This window comes from Anabrus simplex, chromosome 8 (assembly GCF_040414725.1).
Source record: "Anabrus simplex isolate iqAnaSimp1 chromosome 8, ASM4041472v1, whole genome shotgun sequence".
NCBI classification, from domain to species: domain Eukaryota; kingdom Metazoa; phylum Arthropoda; class Insecta; order Orthoptera; family Tettigoniidae; genus Anabrus; species Anabrus simplex.
The window spans coordinates 77,369,927-77,388,707 of NC_090272.1; the positions used below are offsets into that span (position 1 = coordinate 77,369,927).

The window sequence follows — 18,781 nt, forward strand, 5'->3', positions numbered from 1 at the left end:
AAACACCTTTTTTTGTATTGTATGATCATAAAGTAAAGTTTGGTTACGAATCTAAGGTAAACTATTAACTATAGCTAGGTCAACGCAGAAGTCAATTTTCTTCCATTTTTTATATTCCTATTTTTCCAAGCACTTTTCATTTTTAATACAGTTCCAATATATGGTATTGATAATTTAAAGGTACTACTTCAAGATAAAATAATGAAACAAATATTATTTTTATGGTATAATTTTTTCTTTTTGACATTTGCAAAAGTTGATTTATCTCTGTTCAGACAAAATGTTGGTTAGCCTATTTTTGTGAGCACCCATTCAATTGATTCTGGACTTATATTCGAGTATATACATTTCCATTCTTGTTGTGTGTCATGTATCAGCTGTTTGTACTCGTAACATTTTGGCATCAATGTCTGACTTCCAGTTAACTGTCAAGTCGAAACTCATAGAAACATAACTAGGTGTAAGAATGCTTCAGTTAGGTCTTTCCCTCTCTCCCATTGCTGTTCCATTAACATCCTTAGGGTGACGAACAGGTCTGTTGTTCTTCTGTTGGTTCTAAATTCATGCTGTTCTTCTTCCAGGACAGGTTCCATCACTGCTTGCTGTCGAGTTTCAATAATTTTTTCCATTATTTTCAGACCTTGGGAGAGAAGTGTGATACTGCTATAGTTGACACACTTTCTCCTGCATCCTTTTTTTTTTTTTTTTTTTTTTTTTATGTCGCAACGACACAGATAGTTCTTATGGTGATGATGGGATAGGAGAGACCTAGGAGTGGAAAGGAAGCAGCCGTGGTCTTAATTAAGGTATAGCCTCAGCATTTGCCTGGTGTGAAAATGGGAAACCATGGAAAACCATCTTCAGGGTTGCATACTGTGGGGCTCGAACCCACTATCTCCCGGATGCAAGCTCACAGCTGTGCGCCCCTAACTGCACAGCCAACTCGCCTGGTTCTGTTTTAAATAAAGAGATAATAGAACCTTTAGTCCAGTCCTCTGGAACCCAATTTTTACACTATATTGCGCTCAGAGTTCTGTATAGCCAATGCTCCAGGTATGCCTGCTGCTTTCATCATGTCAGTAGTAACTTCAACGATCCCAAGCTAACTTACTACTTATCACCCTTTTTTTAGATCAATTTCCACTTCAGAAGTCCTCTGTCCTCAGCCTTTCTTGCACCTCTTCAGTAGTTTCTCCCTCATTCAGGAGTGTATCAAAGTAGGTCTTCATTTCATTTCTAATTTCTTGTTTGCTCCTGATTACATTCCCATTTACTGTTTCTAGTGCTGTGATGTCCTCTTCATCAGATCTCTTGCTTTTAACCAGGCTAAACAGCATCTTGATATTTCCTTTACTATCTTCCTGTAGTTTTTGGATAAATTCATCTGAGCACTTCTCCTTCTCTTCTCTCACAATCCTTTTTCCTTCTGATTTCCTAGCTTTGTATTTTCTGATCTCTCAGTTGACTGTTGTCACTATTTCTGGCTCTTTCAACATCCCTCACTTTCCACACCACTACAGCTGGACTCTGACGTTGGTAACTTGCTTTTTATCATTTCTTGGAACTTCTGTTTACAGTCCTCTTCCTTTAGCTTCCAGTCTTTAATCCTTGTTATCCTCTTCCTGGTCTTTGCCTTCTGCATTTGGATTCCTGTGCCACCAGAAGCTTATAGTCACTATCAAGACATTCACTAGGAATAGCTTTCACATCTCACACTTGTTCTCCAAACCTTAGGTCAGTTATCATGTAATCTACGAGGGCCATCCAGAAAGTAGTACCCGTTAGCGCCGCATGAAGAGCTGACGACTCGGGTAGCCACTGGGCAAGGTCAGACTGCACCAGTGGCTTGTCTGCCTGCTCTGTGTGAGGTTGCGTGATGGCTGTGTTGTGTCTGTGATCGTTTAAAATGTTTAAACAAATTGAGAACCTTGCCAGTTGTGGAGTGAGGGCCATGATTAAATTTCTTAATGCACGAAACGTTCGACCTTGTGATATTCATCGCCAGTTAACGGAGGTGTATGGAGACAATGTGATGGACGAGTCGTGTGTTCGGCGCTGGTGTCATAACTTCAACCTGGGGGAGGGGGAATACACACAATGAGGAGCGTTCAGGGAGACCATCTGTCATTACAGACCAACTGCTGAGCGCAGTAGACGAATGCGTGAGGAACGATCGGCGCGTCACAATTGGTGAACTCTGTGAACATTTTCCTAATGTGTCTCGAACAATTGTTCATGAAATTGTCAAGACCATCTGCATTATCCAAAAATCTGTGCAAGCTGGGTCCCTTGCATGCTTACAGAGGAGCACAAAACCAAGCGTATGGCTGCAGGTCTGATGTTTCTGGGACGTTATTCCGATGAAGGAGTCTCTTTCCTGACTCGCATCATTACTGGGGACGAAACATGGGTTTATTATGCATCACCTGAGAGTAAACGACAGTCAATGGAGTGGCATCATGCTCATTCACCAACCAAACCAAAAAAATTCAAGACAGTTCTGTCCACCAGGAAACTCATGGCAACTGTTTTCTGGGATCGCCGAGGTGTACTGCTCATTGATTTTATGACCCGTGGTAATGCGTATTGTGAAACATTAAAGAAATTACGGTGGGCAATACAAAATCGACGCTGAGGTCTATTGTCTACAGGCATCATTCTCCTTCATGACAATGCCAGGCCTCATGCAGCTGCGATAACAAAACAACTTCTGCAGCAATTCAAGTGGGAAACCTTCAACCATCCCCCATATAGCCCGGACTTGGCCCCTTCGGATTTTCATCTCTTTACGAAGCTTAAAGACTTTCTGGCAGGAAAAAGATTTGAAAGCGATGAAGAACTTAAACAAGCTGTGACTACGTATCTCAATACGCTGGCGGCGGAGGTCTATGACGCTGGAATACAAAAACTCATCCCACGTTATGACAAATGCCTACATTTGCTTGGAGATTATGTGGAGAAGTAGTGTAAAGTATGCTCTTTGTAATAAAAATGTGTATATTTGTTAATATTTACTCCTGTGTCTTTATTGCGCAAACGGGTACCACTTTCCGGATAGCCTTCGTATCACCAGCTAATAGCTACCATCCCAGCTGTACTGTGTTATTTTATGACTTCCTTTCTTCTGGAACCATGTGTTTCTCTATAAGCAAGTTATTCTTTAAGCACAAATCGAGTAGAAGTTCTCCTTCCATTTTCCTTGTCCCATATTTGAAAGGCCCCATTATCCCTTCATATCCAGTTGGATTTGCTCCTACCTGGGTAATAGGTTCCCCTCATTTATACTGTCCTCTAGTTGTTGGAGAAAGTTCAGATTTTCTTCTTCATTACAACCCTGCTGAGGGGCATAGACCTGCACAACCGTTAGAAATTCTCCTTTAAAACACACCTTCACTTTAATAATCCTCTTATTAATGAAAGTAACGTCAGAAATGCAGTCAATGTCCTTGTCAAGAACAAAGACAACTCCACTTCATGCTTCTGTTTTACTTGCATACCAGTACAGTTTGTATCCACCATTCAGTAGCTTTGTGTCGCATCCCTTCCACTTTGGTTCACTTAGACCCAAGATGTTAATGCGCCTACGCTTCACCATATCTGTTACAGTATTTCGTTACATTTTCCAGCCAGTGTTAATGTGTTCATGGTAGCAACTCTCCTTTTGGTGTTTCTTCTTATACTGCTTGGATGAGCTTCAGACTCTTTCGAGTCATCATTATTTCCAAAAGTACTCGAAGTTTGGTCTTCAGTTGAGTTAGTTTTCATTCCGAAGCTCCTTCTTTGGTTGAAAGCAATTTGCAAAGTACTCTTCCAGCTGACTTGCTAGGCCTATCACCAAAGAGGATTTTTCTTTTGGGTTTTTTCTCCCTTAGCCTTTAGCAGTCACCTGCCACATCTGCAAGGCAGCAGTTCTTGTTGATGGATTCACGTGTCACTTCCTACACAAAGGTTTCATCAAACCTCCTAAGGGAAACTCTTCCGCTCATAGCCGTTGGTTCACCATTAGGTTGTCAGGTTTGGTACTGCCCACCCAACCCTTGGCCAGATTATCACATTCAGTAGCAGGATTTATCCTGACCTGACACAGTTAACTTTTGACTTCCTTGGTCAACTCTTGTTCTTTACCGTCCCTGATGGAGTTGGGTTGTGAGGCCTGGGAGAGTCCTTCATTTTCACGTCCTTCATGGTCTTTGTTTTTCTTTGGTTGGTACCTTCGTTTTTTGAAGTGTTGGACCCCTTCATATTTTGACCCCACCCACAGAAGGTATCCACAAGGTTTGTATCTACATGAGGGGTGAATTATATTTTCATAATAATTAAAATTAACTCTGATAAAATATTAAGTGTAACGGACGTACAATATCATGTGCTCATTCCTTTTTTTTCAATAATAGTGAGGCTGATGAAAAAGTTCTTTTTTTTTTTTTGTTTTAATAAAAACTTGGACATTATTCAAAACCTGTGAAAGCTAAGCTGTATTGGACATTTATAAACCAAATAAATATAGAAAGCCAATCCAAACTAAAGCAAAAATAAGCCCACAAATAAGGATAACGGTTTCAGAGGAATAATAACATTTGATAAACCTAATAAAAAAAAAAAAAAAAGCAGACTAGAGTGGTTGTACAAATTTCAAAGTACAGACCAGAATGTGTTGAAACAATGTAAAAAGCTGTTTAGATGTTATGCAGTCATAATGGGTATGCTTCAAAAGCTAGTTAGCTTTTTAGTACGTAAAATCAATCACAAAAAGAATGAGCACATGATATTGTTTAAGTTCCTTGCAGGCACACTTTTCTCAGAAACAATTGAACCTATATACAGTATATAATGTTTGTTATATCATATGGTCATTCCTTTTTTCCAATAACAGTGAGGTTGATGAAAAAATTACTTACTGTACAACCCAGCATTTTTAGAAAATGACTGGGCACAGAAGAGTTCAAATCCTCTTTCTGTAAAATATCTGACTGGCCAGGCATCTTTCTCCAAGTCTCCTGTAGCAAAACCTTGGTAGGCAATATCAAAGAATGTGAAGAGCTTCCTTTCCTAAAGACAATGATTTATTATTGATTATGATTATTCAAAAGATCAGATTAAACAATTCTTGCAAACTTGATATAATAATATTAATGAGCCACAGCAGAAATTACTATGAATGGAAGAGGGAAAAATTCAAACATCTATGTGGAGTGAACCAAATTAGAATAGGTCTCCCATTTCAAGTACCGGGTATCTCAGAAGTGTAAACTCAAAAGACAACACAGTCAAGCAGAAAATAATTCAACAGGATCCAGAAAGCATTAAGTCAGAAACCTACTTTGGGACAGCAACATATTGTAGAATCCAAAATAACTATATACCACACTAACTCTCCTCTACAGTTTGGAGACATTCTTCTTCTTCTTCTTCTTCTTCTTCTTCTTCTTCTTCTTCTTCTTCTTCTTCTTCTTCTTCTTCCTGATATGTTTCTGCTTATGCAGGTCATTCACAGAGCCTCTTCCAATCTTCTCTTTTTTCCCCACAGTCTGCCGTCCATCACTGTCTCCCATTGTAGTCCTCTCCAATTTACATCATCCTCTACCTGATTCTTCCATCTTGTTCATAGTCTTCTAGTTGGTCTTCTTCCAAATTCTGTCCATTCCAGAGCTCTTCTTGGTAATCTTTCTTGTCCCATTCTTTTGACATGGCTGAATCATTTCAGCCTACTTCTCTCCATAGTTTCTTTTAGGGTAGTTGATCTGTAGCAAAGTAAGGAAAAGTACAGTACATCTGTCTTCTCACAGATGAAATCAACCCTGTCCTTTTACTTGAAGCTCATTACTGCCATGAGATGTTAAACTCAGGTTGGAATACAACTGAGTGTTAATATCTCACTCTGTCATCCCAGAAATGATTAACTCCATGTGAATGTGTCTGTGGTACCATAACTCATTCTCTTTCAATGATGGATACAACTGTTATATGTATTTAAATCAGAAATTCAGTACTGTGATTTGTTTTATTTTGATATTCCAGATTAATACATTCAGAGGTAGCACATATTTTTGAACTGATTCCTTAACTTAAAGGCTGCCTGACAGACAAAGCATACCAAACAACAATATTTTCAAGTTTTACATATGTTTTCACATGGAGATGACAATCATTTTAAATATAATGGATATTTAAATAAAATATAAATTTAAACATATGAAAAGGAGAACTAAACAAACAAGAGAATAGATATCATTTCTGATCAGTACTGACAAACGTTCAGCTTTAAGTACGGAACCGCACTGCAAGCACATGACCAACAGCCTGAGCACGAGGAAAAGCCAGCCCTTCCTATGGTATGTCCATACCTTTTACAACAACATTGTAAATATATATGTATTATTTTCATACTTTTATACTTGTTTTTTCTTTTTCTTATTTTACAGTTGATGTCAACAGGGCTACATTTTAAACTCATTTTAACTAATTTTGACGACACACTCATGTGGAATTAAATCTAAATTCTAACACTGATGATGAACCTTAGTGTCCAAAAACCGGTTATGTTTTATAAAAGTGTGTGCTGATATGACTGTATATAATTAATAATAATAATAATAATAAAATAAATACATCAGCACTGTTAATAAGAAATGACTTTGATATTTTATAATGATTATAATTCGTCATGATGAGGATGAAATGATGATGAAGACAACACATACACCCAGTCCCCATGCCAGCGAAATTAACCAATTGTGGTTAAAATTCCCGACCCTGCTGGGAATCAAACCTGAGATTCCTGTGACCAAAGGCCAGCATGCTAACCATTTAGCCATGGAGCCGTATAGTGGATGATGATGATCAGGTGTCATCAAGTCAACATCGACTCGTGGCGAATGCATGGATGGTCTGCCTCCAGATGTTTCGGTGTGCTTCAAATCCTTCAGTGACAAGTTCCATCTCAATGCTGGCCGCTCTCATCTTCGAGACCCCTCCACCATCCTAAGCACAATAGTCTATTCCAATGAATGAGATCATCTCATAATGTGTCCAAAATGTGACAGCTGTAATCTTGTAATGAATGCCTCAAGAGAAAGCTCTGCTTTGATCTTTTGAATGACCCATGAATGTCTTCCAACACCAGAGCTCAAATGCAACAATATGCTTCCTATATCGCTACCTTATGGTCGAACTTTCACATAAGAAAGACCATAATGCCTCAACCATTCTGACTTTAGTATGCAAAGATACATCTGAACACTTGAAGATCTCATCCAAGCCTTTGAATGCTATTCTTCCAAGGTTTAAAGGCTATGACGTTGATCAACCTTGTACTACCTTGCATAGTGATTCATGTTACTTCCTCATGGGTGAGTATCCAGCGTTCTGAACAGACAGCTAACATGTGGTGGATGGTGTGATGATGAATATTCCGTAGAGGTTCACCATGTGGGCACGAACTGAGGACATGAAGTGTTTGGCAACGCTGACAGCGGCTACCATCCTGGCTTCTACTTGGAACAGCTTGCACTGCAGCCTCATTGCATGTTTATTCAAGATCATCTTGCCTTTGAGCTGGATAGACCATCAGGTTCCAGAACAATTTATTTGCAGGTGTATACTGTATTTACAAACCGTTAAGTATCCCAAAACAATTTCTCCAAGGTATGTGTTATTCTTTAAAATTGAGCATCCATTTGATACAGTATCCAAAAAGAAATTTCTCCAAGGTATGCGTTACTCTATAAAATTGTGCATCCAATTATTAACACCCTTTTTCACTTTGTAACACAATATTGGGATGATGATGCCATGTGGCCTCCACAAAGTCCTGCTGCAGGTCTTTCTAGTTGATGCCTGTGGATAGCCTGCATGTCTGCGTGTGGTGGTGGTGATGATGATGATGAGGAGGAGGAGAAGAACGAGGAGGAAGGAAGAAGTTGACACCCGGTGTTGGCATATAGCCTTCTCCTCTCAAATAACACCAAGGGTTCTGCTCAAGGCATAATTTCCCCATCCAAAGGATGAATCACCATCAGCAGCATCATTTGCACTCACTCCAAGTGAACACCGAAGAGAGGTGTGGAACTGTATCCAGACTTTTGGCACGCAATCTAGGGATTATAAATTATATACCACCACCTCTCCTGTCTTGCCGGCCAACATTCTGATGGTGAACAATTTTTCCACCAGATAACCAAGGTGTTACACCATAAAGACTTGATGCCTTAATGATCATGGCCAGCAGGTAGACTGTGGTGATGATGATGATAGTAATAATAAAATAATAACACATGCTAGTAAATGCAATGTTTTATCATTATGAAGAAGAGGATAGAATTTTCCAATTTCTTTTTGTTGGTAGAAAAAAGGGCATCTCAGAAGCATCTGATATTGCATTGAGCAATTATGAGAGTCTATAAGAAGAACGAGGGGAAAGACGAAGGTGCTCTTGGGTTTTGAACATGAATTCTCTTTCATCATAATTGCCAATGGAGAGAAGTGCATCTTAACACCAAAACTTCAGTTCAAGGAAGGAATCTAAAATGTAAATTTAATATTATTGGTTTGCAACATTCTTGATCTAAACTGTAAAGAAATAATCACATTCAGTGGCATCTATTCTAATGAATGAATCATATGTCACTTGGTTAACAAACAGGCCCACAGCATCATTCCTATACAAAAACTTCTAAGATGAGAATCCTTTTTCACATCAGTAGTACTGGAATACCAAGTAGACACCAGTCTACCAGCCCCACAACAGTGGAATAAGATAACATTGACATGATCATCATCATCATCATCATCATCATCTGTTTACCCTCCAGGTTCGGCTTTTCCCTCGGACTCAGCGAGGGATCCCACCTCTACCGCCTCAAGGGCAGTGTCCTGGAGCTTCAGACTCTTGGTCGGGGATACAACTGGGGAGTATGACCAGTACCTCGCCCAGGCGGCCTCACCTGCTATGGTGAACAGGGGCCTTGTAGGGGGATGGTCAGATTGGAAGGGATAGACAAGGAAGAGGGAAGGAAGCGGCCGTGGCCTTAAGTTAGGTACCATCCCGGCATTCGCCTGGAGGTGAAGTGGGAAACCACGGAAAACCACTTCGAGGATGGCTGAGTTGGGAATCGAACCCACCTCTACTCAGTTGACCTCCCGAGGCTGAGTGGACCCCGTTCCAGCCCTCGTACCACTTTTCAAATTTCGTGGCAGAGCCGGGAATCGAACCCGGACCTCCGGGGGTGGCAGCTAATCACGCTAACCACTACACCACAGAGGCGGACTTGACTTGATCTTAAGAATTAAAATCATCAAGCTTTCTAAAATCGTGTACAAAATGTAGAAGAGATGAATCCACTGAACGAAACAAAAACTTTTAATTAATTATTCAGTACTCTGTTAATGTAATGTACCTATTAACAACAGGCAATAGGTGCACACTACACTTTATTTCAAGACCATGGTCTGTCAGCTGTCAGTTTGAAAAATACTGTAATAATAATAATGCAGATCATCATACAGAATGAAGAAGTTTTGGGAAAGGAAAACGTTGTCAGGTGTTAAAAGATGAACTTATTTTTTGAAGACTTTGTTGTATAAGATTTAATTTTGATGCTCCAATGTGGCCGTAAACAGTGTAAATAAATAAATAATAACAACAACAACTAGCTGAAATCTGCCAAGACATGATGGTCAATGGGATAAACATTTATTGAAGGTTTCCTTATATACATATACGACATTCCTTGTACTTAATTTTTTTTACAATTTTCTTTACGTTGCACTGACACGGGTAGGTTTTACGGTGATGATGGGATAGGAAATGGCTAGACGTGGGAAGGAAGTGACTGTGACCTTAATTAAGGTACAGCCCAATGATTTGCCTGGTGTGAAAATGGAAAACCACGCAAAACCATCTTCAAGGCTGCCGATAGTGGGGTTTGAACCCGCTATCTCCAGAGTGCAAACTGTTAGCTACGTGACCAAAACCATGCAGCCACTTTTCCTTGTACTCGTACAATTTCCTTTTGGCACTATTGCAACATTTAAGTGGCCATGGCCGAAAACTGGCTGAGGTAATTAGAGACTTATATGTACCCTGTGACTTATATGTACTCTAGAGGTAATCCTACCAACTCTAACCCACATCGTTAATACCTCACTGATAATTCCAAAGCAGCTTGACATATTCGATTGACACAGCTAAATTTTAATTTTAATCCAGACACCAAACTCTCATTTAAATTTAGAGGAATTTTGAATGTAATGTGCACTGTTCAACTGCTGGGCAGCATAACAGCGGCTATTCCTGTCCACCATGAAATACGGCTGACCAGGAAGACGTCTGACTGCACATGCATGCCTAAACCCTTTCAGCTCCCTTATTGTGCCAACTGATCAGCACTTTCACTGTTCAGGCAGCCTTGAAGTACTGGCAAGTGTATTGGCCAATCAGAATGCTACATTTTTCTTTAATAATTTAAAAATATATGACAATTTTTTTTATGCTTTTAAAGATGTTCTGCAAATCTACAAGCCAAGAGCTTTTGTCACAATGCTTTAGGATGTCAATTGGTTTAGCCATTCCCTCAAACTCGTGGTCACAAAAACCAACCTAGTGTTTTAAATATATGGATAATAATAATAATAATAATAATAATAATAATAATAATAATAATAATAATAATAATAATAATAATAATAATAATAATAATAATAATAATAATAATAATAATAATAATTGTTTTGGGGATACCCATGGAATGCAGAGGTGAAAGAAGGTGTGGGCTGGAATGGGTCTAACTACAAGGCTGAGATATGAATTAAAATTGCATTAAAGGTTATATTTTCGAAAATAGCAAAACTTAACAATTTTCACATAGAATTTGAGCATTCAACAAATAACAACAAGTCAACAAGTAATCAGGTCCAAGACCAGGAAAGCCAAGATTTAGATACAAATTAACGATCTGGGCTTCAAGCCCCACCTTTTACAATTTCTGAGCTCTCAGCTCACAACCACATATTAGCAAAGGGCAGAAAACCCTTAATAACATGGAGCACTTGCTCCCACCTAGCAATGTCAGGCCTCCTAGAGGCACATATCCAAATACTAGAAAGAGCTGACCCACTCTCAATTTTTCAAGCTTATTAAAGGCAATACCACACTTTTACACATGATTGCCATCAAGGCACAACTTACAATGAAACAGGGGTATCTTGTGGTATCCAACCTACTGGGCCTTAGCCGACAAGAAAAGGTTAAGTAAATGGCCCGCAACACCAAGTAGAATGGAGGCGAATACTTGCACACCTACATGAAAGCTTTTTAAAACCTAAGAGGCACTAGGCCGATGAACCAGGGGCTATTCCGAAACTATGGAGGTGACTCGTATAAGAAAATTTAATACATTAAGGAAGAAAAAGTTACCAAAACGTAGTCACCTAAAGGCAAAATGAAGGGGAGCTCGAGAGGGTAAAGCACTCTCTATCCCCGAATTACAGTTACAGATTTAAGTTTTACATAGGCCGGCAGAATTTACATTTTGAAACGATAGGTTACATTTGTAAAACGTTTCGGACCTTCCCCGCGGGTTAAACTGCTGAGCTAGCAAGAAATAAAGATGTTAAATGGCCGTTACCTTATTGAAGAGCTGCTGCCTGATGAAAGGGGCGCTTCCCGCCTCCTGCTACATGTTCATACACTAAGTTAAATGTTGATGAAGTGGCCGAGAGACAAGAAAATCAGCAGTTTTTATACCCTCATGGAAGATTTGAGACCTTTCATGAATAATCAAGCCACACCCTCTTTCTTTATTGGTCCGTCTTGAAAATACACTCAAAGTTGAAGAAGAAATACATGATTGGTCAAAAATTAATTACAGAAATTCTGGATTGGCTCAATTCAAAACTGGCGGAAAGAAAAGATTAATATTGCCAACCCACAAATGAAAGAACGAAATTTAGTAAAGAGAAAACTTATGAATACAAAATTTCTTCGAAAAGTTCCTTAACTTCGCACCAGGGTGCATGATCATAGTTTTTTGTAGAGACATCTATCAGAGAATGTCCACACTTCTTGATCAATAGAAAACAGAACAAGTTAAACTCCACACAGTACTGACAACTTCGTAATCACAAAATTTATGGTGAGAAAACGTATGAGTTGATACAGTTTTTAAAGTTTAGAGTCTCTCCTGTAGATGTGTTCCAATTGGTGCAATATTTAAACTTGCAGCGTAGAGGTGTACCTCCCGGTACAATAATAATAATAATAATAATAATAATAATAATAATAATAATAATAATAATAATAATGTTGTATGTTTATTCCTCAGCCTGAAGGCTGGTTGGATCCTCAACAGTTCCGCCATCAGCTGTCATAGATGGCCTAGGCATCACTGAAGAGGCGTACTAGGGAAATGAGGAGTGAGGTAGTTTCCCGTTGCTTTCCTCACCGAGCCAGAAGTTGCTATTACATATCAGTCTGCCAAGCCCACTGAAATGAATGCACCAACCGACCCTATGAGCAATATTTTCACACCATTCATAGCAGGGACTGGCTGCAGAAGGAATGGCATTACTAGCATCACTCATACCTCAGTCACTTTCATTTTGTCAAAGCCAAGGATAAAGCTGAGACAGATCAATGAAAGTAACAAAATTGCTCTAGCCCATACCATAAGACATAGTGCACTGTAAACACTAGGTCCCTCCAGCAAAGGCACATAATAATAATAATAATAATAATAATAATAATAATAATAATAATAATAATAATAATAATAATAATAATAATAATAATAATAATAATAATAATAATAATAATAATAATAATATTTATTTTTTAAATTTGTTTTTGCAAGGGAGTGTGGAAAATCTTTCATAAGACGCTTGTGAGGGTCTGCACTCAACAAGTGTGTGGAGATTCTTACCCACTAAATACCACACGCCCTTTTCCCACGACGTTTATCTCCGCCCCGGAAACCGCTCTCGCATTACTTCAGGACGGATGTCGTGCTTAATGCATCTTGTGTTTCATCTTCCTTCTTCTGCTTTACTGTCTGTCGTAATCGTCCAGGTCCTTCTTCTTCTGACACAGAATACTACGTAGACTGCCACCTGGTCCCAAGATTCTTGACTTCGTAGCATTACTGACACGATACCTTCTGGCGTCAATTCTCCCTGCATAACTTCTAAGCATCTTCTTTGTGGCAGCCAATGAACACACACAAAGAAAGTATGTAATACGTCATCGATATCACCGCAGTATATGCACACCGGACTAGTTGCTAGCCCTAGCCTATGAAGAAATTTTCGGAAGTATCCATAACCTGTCAAAAACTGTGTGAGATACTAGTTCACTTCACCATGATTTCAGCCAGCCCATACGCCCAGAGAGGGTATCAGTCTTTTCATCCATTTCCCTCTAGAGTCATCTTCCCATCTTGTTTGCCATCTTTGCATTCTGCGACTAAGAGCCAAAGCCTTTGCCCTTTTCCTTCCTAGCTCTTCTTGTGTGAGCCAAATTTCTTGTCTTTCGAAGGCCAACAAGTCAATAGGAGCTGCTGCTGCTACTACTAGAACCGCAGGTTCTGATACTGTGCGATATGCGCAAGCAATTCTTAAAGCTGCTCTCCATTGTACAGCCGCAATTCTTGTCCGATATTTTGCAATTCTTAACGATTCAGCCCAAATTTCTGAACCGTATAGCAGTATCGATTGAACAGTCGACATGAGAAGCCGCCTTTTACTAGATTTCGGCCCCTTGATATTTCCCATGAATCTACTCAGTGCAGTCATGGTTTTCGCTGCCTTATCTGTTACCCGTTGGATGTGGTCCCAATATGTAAGCTTAGTATCAAGCGTTACACCAAGATATTTTGTGCTCCTAGTTGTTTCGATGGCTATCTGCCCGGTCTGCATAGGTACAACAGTACCTAATCCTTTTCCTCGTCAGGAGGACAATTTCCGTTTTATGATCTGCAAGTTCTAATTTGTGATTTATCATCCATTCTTTGACACATCGCTTCACCTGATTCAATTTAAATTGAGCCAGCTCTAGGTTTCAGGTTACTATCACAGTAGCCACATCATCAGCATAACCCACAAGTTTTACATCTTCTGGCATCTCTAGCCGTAACAAACCATCATACATGATATTCCAAAGGTGTGGTCCAAGAATTGAGCCTTGCGCTACACCAGCTGTGAGCCGTTTTCTTCTCTGACCATCTTCCGTGTCGTATAACAATGTACAACAAATAGCCTCGCACTGGCGGTGTCCAGCATACATAAAGGTCTGTAACCCCCAGTTTTCCTTTTACTGATCAGAACCAATCTAGCTATCTTCCAATGAAAGCTAAAAATTCCTGCTTCCAAACAATGATTATACATTCTCAACAGCAGTTGAGGACATAATTCGACTGCCACCTTCAGTACTTCTGCTGGAATACCATCTGGTCCAGGGGCTTTCTTATTTCTAAGGGAATTAATTGCTGTTATCAATTCTTCAGTTGTGAAAGGTGGTAAATTATCTAGTTCTTTCTCGGCCTCATCATCAATCCTCTCTGCATGATCAGGGACTAGTGTGTGTACTATTTCTTCCATGGTGCGTGGATCCATGATAGGGCTTGGTAGCATCCCGAATTTCTTCATAACAATTTTATACCCTAATTCTTTTCATCCACTTAGACATTTCCCACCACTTGTTGGCTTTACTCTTTTTAATTGTATTTCACATTCTTTTCTTCATAGTCTTATACTCTTCTGAGAGAGCTTCATCGTTATGTCGTGCTCTTTGTGTCCTTCGTCTCAGGCATTGTTTCCTCAGCTCAACAATTTCTTCTTTCCACCAATATGCTGGACGCTTGCCTCTCCGTTGTTTGATTCTGGTCATTGATGCATCACATGCTTGCTGAAGGAGCCTCATGGTGTGTTCCACGCATTTATTAGCAATTATGCTTCTTTTGCCTCCGTGACATGTATCCGTCATACAGTCCATTCCATTCTGTATTACTTCATGAAATTTTTCTCTATCCATAGTGGCTATGTTCCATCTTTCTGCCTTGCGGGTGGTAGTCCTTAGATGCGGAGTCTCTTGAAGTACACGAAAAGTGATATACTGATGATCGCTTCCAGTATATTCTTCAATTACTCGCCATTCAGTTATCCTAGACGCAATGTCTTCAGAAGCAAAGGTTACATCTGGTATAGTCTCCTGATACCCTGGTCACCAAAAGGTTGTTACATTATCCACGTTGATAACCATTAATCCCAATCTGGCGACCATCTCCATTGTACGCCACCCTCTAGAATCTGTTTGAGGCATGTTCCATTCAACTGCTTGAGCATTAAAATCACCAGCAACAACTAGGTTAGTGTTCATCCCTTGCAGAGTATCTTCAAGCCCATCTAGTTTTGTCTGAAAGTCAGAAATAGCCTCATTCGGGGTAAAATAACAGCTGACAAAAATTACCTTCTCAAGTTGGACCCAGACAAACCCATCTCCGCATCCTTGATTTATAACTGAATATTTTCCAAGGTCTGGTACCCATATCGCAGTTGTCCCTAGATTGTCTGAAAACCAGCCTGGTTGATCTCTGTCTTGATATTGTTCGCTAAGAATCAAGATGTCTGCTCCTATCTCATAAGCCATCATTGGCAGTTTGACTCCTGTGTATATTGGCTTGAAGGATCTGTACCATTCACCACTGCTTTTTTGCCTTTTCTAGTGCTTCACGAATCACAATACACTTGCCTGAGCCAAGAGCATGATGTTGTTTTGACTCTTCAACGCTCATATCTGTGCAAATGATGCATCGTGGATTCATTTTGCATCCTACTGCCTTGTGACCAGCTTCCCCGCACTTAAAGCAGAGTTTACTTCTGTCCAATTCTTTATAGTTTCGTGCTTGATGCCCATATGACAAACATCTAAAGCACCGAGGAACTACGGCCCACCATCTTACTCTGCAGTACAGCCAGCCTATTTTAATTTTGCCTATGTCTTACAGCTTTCGTGCCTCGCTATCTTCTATCTCCACAATGGCAAGTTTTTGTCCCCTGCTGTTCGGATTTGTGATTGAGACCTTCAATTCTTGATTGAGATTTTCTAATTCTCATCTTACAGCCTCCTCTATGTAGGAAATAGTGGTGGCACTGTCCATATTGCGAATTTCCAATGTAGTTCTAGGCGTCGAAACCTTTACTTCGCCATCATGTCCAAGAGCACCTTTAAGTGATTTATTAAAATTTTCTCTATTCTCCTTTTCCGTGGGCTTATTATATTCAAGAAGAACCGCTCCTAATATAGTTTTCCAGATCAATTTAATACCAGTGCCACTGTCTTCCAGGTTCACCTTGCTGCGGATATCCTTCACAACATCTGCGAAAGTCTTGCCATTCATCGGTTTAATAAGTACGGTTTCTGGGCGGCTTCTTATAGTTGAACGTTTCTGTTGCTCGTTCTTTTTAACAGTTTCAGATACTGGTACTGGTTCAGGTTGAGTACCTTCATCTTCATCTGCCTTCTTCTGCCTCTGTTCCCTCTTCTTCTTCTTCTTCTTGGATAATGCTATTTCCCAGTTATCCTGTTCTATGTTTCTGTTTGTGGTGCTCTGTTCTACTTTCTCTTGAACGGGCAAATCCTTTTGCATTAATGCTCTAGCTGCTTTCCAAACTTTTCTGAGCATAGATCCCACATCTAGGGCTTCCTCCAATATCTTTAAACCTTGCTGAATTTCCATCTTCATATTTTTCTGCTGAATTGCAAGAATACTTTTCAACAGGCCCCTGGCAATTTCCAGTTGTTCTTCCTCTTTTAACCTATCCTCCATAATTTGTTGAGGGATATCAAGCCTCAAATTCGCTTTTGCATTCTGTTCAATATTACAATAATAATAATAATAATAATAATAATAATAATAATAATAATAATAATAATAATAATAATAATAATAATAATTGTACCGGGCGGTACACCTCTACTCTGTTTATTTAAAAGTTGCGCCAGTTGAGACTCCTCTTCTGGAGGAAGGTTGAACTTTATCTATTCTATTAATTCTCTACTTTCTCAGAAGATGTCACCACGTGGAAAATTTTGAGTTTTTGAACTGTGTCACTTTTGATGTGTTTTTGTTTCGCTTGAAGTAAGAAGTGGGAACTTTCTCTTCTAGAGGACACTACTGAAGAATTACAATAGTGCAACCTAGTGCGAAATCAAAGAACTATTTTGTTGGAGAAATTTTTATTTCAAAAGTTTGTTTCTTGTTAAATTTCTTTCTGTTATTGTTTAAGTTGGCTGTATACCCCTCTTTTTCCCCTTAGTTTGGATCTAGCCAATCCCGAATTTCTTTAATTAATTTTCCACCAATAATGTGTTTCTTTTTCCTCTATGTAGGGGTTTCTTTTCCCGAACCAATAAAGATTTTGTGGGAGGGTGTTTTATTTCCCCTAACGCCTAGAATCTTCCGCGAGAGGATATAAACTGCTGATTTTGGGGTCTCCGGGCCACTTCTGTTCCATCTTTCAGTGTATTAAGTACATAGCAGGAGGCGGGAAGCGCCTCTTTCCTCGGCAGCGATCTACTACCAGGTAATGGCCTATTAATATCTTCTTTTCTTGCTAGGTCGGCAGTTTAACTCTCGCGGCGGGTTCGAAGCGTTTTCCATCATGTAACCTTTTCCTAAAATGTAACTACTCTTTTCTTCTTTTTCTTGTAAAGTTATATATTGGGATAGAGAGTGCTAACCCTCTCGAGCTCCCACTCACATTTGTTTTGAGGTGAACTTATTTTCTCAAACTTTTCTTCGTTTATGTAATGTAAAGTGTTCTTCTCTAAGTCACCTCTGTAGTATGGGATTAGCCCTTGCGTTAGTGGCCCAGAGCCAGATTAGGTTTTAAAAGCAAAGTGTATTAGGAGTGCAAGTTCGCCTCCTCTCAAGTTGTATTTTAGAGGTCATGTATTAATCTTTTCTCACCTAATAGACCTCAGTAGGTTGGGTATTTTACCCCTGTGTATATGTCCTTTGAGGACAACTTGAAAGTTGAGTTTGGTGTGGCCTGGGAGAGGCTTAACTTTAAGAGCGAGTGGCTCTTTTCTAAAACTGAGAGTTGTATGCCTCGAGGAGGCTTTGCTGTGTAATTTGGAGCAAAGGCTCCAGGGTTTGAGTGGGGTCTTCTGCCCCTTTTGTTAAAATTGGTATATCGTAAAGTTGAGCTAGTTGCTCAAGAATTGTGTTTTCAGGGCTCGAAGCCCAAATTCTTTAATCCCTGTAATTGTACATTTCAAGTTGTATTTCGGCTACTAAGTACCTGTTCTATTTGTTGTTACCTAATTTTGAAAAGAAAATATAACCTTGTTAAATTTTAAAATTTAATTTCTCTTTAGTAGCTTGAGACCTATTCACCACCCAGCACCTTCTTTCATGCTTAACTACCACAAAAACTCGGTAACAAGTGGTAGCAGAGCGTGGTTGAATGGGTCTCAATTTAGCCCCTTTTGACGGCTAAACATTGCTTTGATTCGAACTCTAACAATTTTCTCAGTTGCTGGAATTTTTTTGAGTTTTTCAAAATTGTTCTGTCATCATGCCCGGCCCTCGCGATGTTCTCCTCCTTAACTACTTGCGCAAAGAGGAGTTGATATATGAGTTAACTATCAGAAACGTTCAATCTGGAGGCACGGTTGCAATAGACACTAACAAGCTTAGAGAGTCCCTTGATTTGCCCATTTCCATCCCCAATTTGGGAGAGAAAGAAATTGACGACTCTCTTTCCACGATTGTCGAGAATATTACTG

At 39.5% G+C, this 18,781-nt stretch overlaps 1 protein-coding gene across 1 annotated transcript in view; it reads right to left on the minus strand.

The window, feature by feature from the left end:
* Window positions 1-18,781, minus strand: part of LOC136878801 (aspartate aminotransferase, cytoplasmic) — an 85,135-nt gene that overhangs the window by 28,382 nt on the left and 37,972 nt on the right. Inside the window, exon 5 of the mRNA XM_067152286.2 lies at window positions 4,899-5,049. Coding sequence (XP_067008387.2) covers window positions 4,899-5,049 — 151 coding nt within the window. The remainder of the gene's footprint in view (window positions 1-4,898; window positions 5,050-18,781) is intronic.